The sequence below is a fragment of the Panthera onca genome, chromosome C1, assembly GCF_046562875.1.
Source record: "Panthera onca isolate mPanOnc1 chromosome C1, mPanOnc1 haplotype 2, whole genome shotgun sequence".
In the NCBI taxonomy this organism is placed as follows: Eukaryota; Metazoa; Chordata; class Mammalia; order Carnivora; family Felidae; genus Panthera; species Panthera onca.
In genome coordinates, this window is record NC_138346.1 from 428,214 (window position 1) to 433,102 (window position 4,889).

At 65.7% G+C, this 4,889-nt stretch overlaps 1 protein-coding gene across 1 annotated transcript; it reads right to left on the reverse strand.

Moving 5' to 3' along the window:
* Positions 1–487: 487 nt before the first annotated feature.
* On the reverse strand, positions 488–4,648 carry RTP5 (receptor transporter protein 5 (putative)). The gene is made up of 2 exons (XM_060627289.3): positions 4,424–4,648; positions 488–2,088 (listed from the first exon to the last, which is right to left on the reverse strand). The coding sequence occupies exons 1-2, from the start codon at positions 4,573–4,575 to the stop codon at positions 603–605; spliced, it is 1,638 nt and encodes a 545-aa protein (XP_060483272.1). The 5' UTR covers positions 4,576–4,648; the 3' UTR covers positions 488–602.
* Positions 4,649–4,889: the final 241 nt, after the last annotated feature.

Sequence of the window (4,889 nt, forward strand, 5' to 3'; positions counted from 1 at the left end):
TTTTACCTTTTCCCAGAGTGGCGGGGGTGTGGCAAGTGATCTGCTCCAGGAGGGTCCAGGGGTCCACACAGGAACGCGGCTCGTGCATGGCCCGCGTCCCCGTGCTCAAAGGACAGAGCGTCCCGGCCCAGCACACCCGGCCGGGAGTCCAGAAGCCATCAGGGGAACAAGTGCTGGGCACGACCGGGTCCCTGCAGGGAGGTGCCCGCCACACCCGCCCACCTCCAAACCTTCCGGGTGCTGGCTTCCACTCAGCCCAAGAGCACTGTGGGTTTTTTTTCCGTTTAACTTTTATTTTACTGGATTGTAACACTCACACAGACAAGTGCCTGGAGCACGCGTGGGCAGCTTGGCGGACAATCACGGCGTGGACATCCACGAAGGCACGACTCACATCAAGAGACAGAACACACACAGAAGTGGGAAGGGGAGGGGAGGGTAAGGACCAGCTGTCAGAGGACTCAGCTCAGGGAGGGCAGGGAGGGGGGCAGGGGGCCCGGGGGTGCGGACAGGGGCGGGGTCCCGTTGCTCTGCGGCCTGGGCGGCCCTGCCGGAGGGGCGCGGCGGGGACCCGACGGGCGGCGTCGGCCTCACCCTGGCCGTCAGGGGCTGAACTTGTACAGGTACATAATCCACAGGATGCAGACGGTCATGGACACCCAGATCCACACTTCTTCGTAGGGGTCGAAGCAGGGCCTGCAGCAGCCGTCCTCGGGGCACAAGTCCTCCTCCCAGCCGGGCTCGGGGCAGGACCTGCCCAGCCTGGCCCGCGGCCGCCTCCTCTTCTGGGACTGGCCGCGGGGGGCCAGGCCACCCCTCGGGGAGCTGCCGGCGGTAGAGCTGGGGCCCACACGCTTTATGATGTTGAAGACCGAGAAGGGGATGGTGACGGAGCCCTCGCTGATGGTGACGGGTCTGCGGGCGTGGGGCCCCCGCGGGGGCTCCCGGCCAGCGACGGCGGGGCCCTGGCCGCCGCCCCCCTCCTCTTTGCCTCGGGTGACGTCGGCAGAAGCACCCTTGCCTGTGCCTTCGTCAGTAAAGACGAAGGGGAAGGTGACGGAGCCGTTGACGATGGGGAAGGAGTCCTCCTCTATGACGATGTTGGCCAAAGACGAGGGGAAGGTGACGGAGCCCTCTCCGTCGTCCGTGAGGCCGACGATGTAGGACACTGGCAACCGGCTGCTCCCCGCAGGGCCCCGGTCGCCCGGGTCGGTGTCGGTGGGGCTGGGGATGGAGCCCCGGCCCTTGAAGATGAAGCCTTTGAGCTGGAAGGGCCTGATGCTGTTGATGAGGAGGCCTCGGCCGTGGAAGATGGGGCTCTTGAAGTTCACCGGGAGCCCTTTGCCCTTGGGCGGGGCCGTGGGGTTGGCAGGCAAGTAGATGGAGCCCCTACCAACGACGAGCGGCCCGCGGGGGTCAGCCGCCGGGAGGGGGCCCCCCCTGGGGCCGACACCGCCCCTGGCATCGGCGCCGGGCCCCCTGTCCCTGCCCGCATCCACAAGGGAGAAAGGAACGGTGACTATGTCGTCGTCGCGCTCGAAGAAGTTGCTGCTCTCGGACACGGGGTTCCTGATGAAGTCGGACACGGACAGGGGGATGCTGATAGAGTTGGGGGTGTAGCCCCGGGAGCGGTCGACCACGGGCCCGCTGCCAAGGCTGAGCAGCTGCTTGCCGGCAGCGGCCGAGGCCACGCCGTCACCCCCGTACAAGGTGTACCTGCCCTTAATGGAGCCGGGGCTCTGGACCTCGGGCCCCCAGGCGGGGTCTGGGGGCTTCTGGAAGAAGCAGACCCCCAGGTCGCAGGCCTCGCAGCGCTCGCCGAAGCAGATCTCGGGGCACTGGTCCGCGCTGAGACCCTCCCCGTAGCACTTCTGCAGGATGAACAGAACCAGCTTGTTGAGGAAGAGCCGCACGTTCAGGAGACTCACCTGGCAGGCCCCCTGGGAGCCCGGCGGGCACAGCCGGCAGCGCTGGCCCCAGAGGCGCATCTTCACCAGCCCCAGGCAGCTGGCCGGGTGGAACCACACGTGGAAGAGGATGTGCACGTGCGCCGAGGACCAGCCCCACTGGCAGCGGCCACACTGCAGCCTGAGGAGGACAGAGGGGCCGTGAGCGGCGGGCAGGGCCGAGCGCCTGCGCCCCCTCTGGGAAGGGACAGCGGGCGGGTACACACCCCTGACCTGCAGCCCGCAGTCTGAAAAGCCAAAGGGCAAATTCTTTTCCACCAGTCTGGCGGGAAAGCCCGCTCAGGGACGAAGCCCGGCCCGACACCCATGAGGGGTCACTGCACTGCCTGCTGCGTCCTGCTGCTTTTGTTTTGGGACTCAAGACCCAGGCTTAACAGCCCTGAGGAAATGTCACCAGGAGCCAAGCACCCTGTGAGTACCTGGTGGGGGGGAGCATCGCTGTGGGTACCTGGTGGGGGGCTGGGGGAGCACCCCTGTGGGTACCTGGTGGGGGGTGAGCACCCCTGTGGGTACCTGGTGGGCGGTGAGCACCCCTGTGGGTACCTGGTGGGGGGTGAGCACCCCTGTGGGTACCTGGTGGGGGGTGAGCACCCCTGTGGGTACCTGGTGGGGGGTGAGCACCCCTGTGGGTACCTGGTGGGGGGTGAGCACCCCTGTGGGTACCTGGTGGGGGGTGAGCACCCCTGTGGGTACCTGGTGGGAGGGAGCATCCCTGTAGATACCTGGTGGGGCGGGGGGGGAGCACCTCTGTGGGTACCTGGTGGGGGGTGTGGGGAGCACCCCTGTGGGTACCTGGTGGGGGTTGAGCACCCCTGTGGGTACCTGGTGGGGGTTGAGCACCCCTGTGGACACCTGGTGGGGGGTGAGCACCCTGTGGGTACCTGGTGGGGGGTGAGCACCCCTGTGAGTACCTGGTGGGGGGTGAGCACCCCTGTGGATACCTGGTGGGGGGTGAGCACCCCTGTGGGTACCTGGTGGGTGGAGCATCCTTATGGACACCTGGTGGGGGGAGCACCCTGTGGGTACCTGTGGGGGGAGTGGGGGAGCATCTGCTATGGCTCAGCTGTGCACAGAAACATGGGGAAGCCCTGGAGGGAAGAGCCCCACCCGAGAGGAGAGGAGGTGACAGGGAAGTAAAGTCGGGGTAGGGAGGGATGTCGGGAGAGCCGGGAGGGGCTGGGGGCTCCCAGCAGGACAGTGAGAGAGCCTCTTCGACGGGCCCGATCTGGCTCTAAACACGTGAGCAAGAGAGCCGTGCACCGGCTGTCTGGGGCTGAGGAAGGTGCTGGTCTGGGGTCTCTGTGGCTGCACGCCCCGGGGCCAGGCAGGGGCCCCCTCTCCCAGACCCTCAGGTCCTGGACGAGTGACCACACGCGGGCATTCCCCAGACAGTGCGGTCACTGGTGAGGACGGGCTCCGTGAGCATCGGCCGGCCAGCAGCACACAGCCACAGGTGGCCAGGGAGCACCCAAACGGCCAGTGCCCTGGGAGCCGCACTTCCAACTTCATTTCAGTGGAATCAACACGCACGCCAAGGGCCACGTGTGGCCAGTGGCTGCTATGTTGCAGAATGTAGGGCTGTGCTGTGTGACCCCGCCACTCGCTGGTGTGCCTGCACGAAAGCTGAAAACCAGCTAAATGGTGTTTATGACCCTCAACCACCCGTTTCAGGCAGCTTTTTCGCTTGGCTGTGGGACAGTGCCGTGTTTCTCCCAACACCTGGGAGAGCCGACAGGCACCGGACACCTGCTCCCGGGGCTTTCAGACGCCGTGTCAGAGTGTGGCTTCCCACGGAGTCCCCCTGGGGACCTGTGAGGCCCCCTCCCCCCCTGAACCCCATCCCTGCAGGCCTGACCCATCCCCACTGCTGTCATCATGATGACAAGAAGTGGGGTTCATGCAGTGACCCTCACAACACTAGGGTTCCCAACCCAGCCCTGGCCAGACACAGCCCCACCTCGGCCTGTGGCCCCTTCGGTCACAGTCATGACTCAGCTTCCCTGTCTCAGGCCCCTCTGCAGGGCAGGGTGTGACCACCATCACCCGCCCATCCCCCATTAGGCCATCAGTGCTGCCATGGAAACCGGGAGATGCTGCAGTGGCCAAGTAAGCCTCCCACGCGTGGGTGGCCGCGTCACCCCACCAGCATCTGCCCCCCACCCCGAGTCCGCGGGGCCCCGACGGGGGTGGCCAGCACTGCCCAGCTTGCCAGCACTGGGAAGGACAGGACAGGCTGTCCCCCAGCACCCCCACTTCCCAGAAGGGAGGACGCGCTCCGGGCCCACCTACCTGTTGGAGCCAAGAGCGGGCTGGATGCGTGCCCCTCTTCCCTGCCCCCAGGGTGCCCGCCGCAGCCGGCCCGGGCCCTGGACTCAGGGCCGGCCAAGGGCGGTGCTTCAACAGCTCCTGCCCCTCGCCCCCCAGCACCCCACAGGAAGCCCCCACCCTCAGCGCACCTGGAAAGCCCCCTTAGCCGGTACTGAAAACCGCCACTCTCCATGTGCCCGGAGGCCAGGTTCTCCTCAGGCAGCAGCTCCCAGGTGTCCTGGGGTTTCCTCTTGGCCATCAGCTGGGCCAAGGTGCTGGCCCACACGTCCACCCCGTCCATGCTGGCGCCGGGCTCCGCAGTGCAGTCTGCTGGCTGCACCAGCTCGGGCTCCGAGGAAGCCCTGGGATCCCACATCCTGCACCCTCACCAGCCAATCGCTGCCCTGACAGCCATCCAGTCTCCATGGCAACCGGGTTTGTCTCTGAGGAATGAGAAACAGGCCTTTTTCCTTATCCCCCTGAACATTTTTTATTACGCAAGCAATACGTTTTCATTTCAGAAAAACCAAGAAACGGACAGATTAATAAAAAGGGAAAACTGCAATACGATCAAATCGTACGTGATCATCCTTGTGGTGCTGACATCCATACGTT

What these genes read in the sequence shown, in the direction of transcription:
- RTP5 (XM_060627289.3), bottom strand. Translation starts at nt 4,575, where the DNA reads ATGGACGGGGTGGACGTGTGGGCCAGCACCTTGGCCCAGCTGATGGCC. An exon ending in CGGCTAAGGGGGCTTTCCAG is followed by an intron (nt 2,089 to 4,423) that starts GTGCGCTGAGGG and finishes TGTCCTCCTCAG; the next exon opens with GCTGCAGTGTGGCCGCTGCC.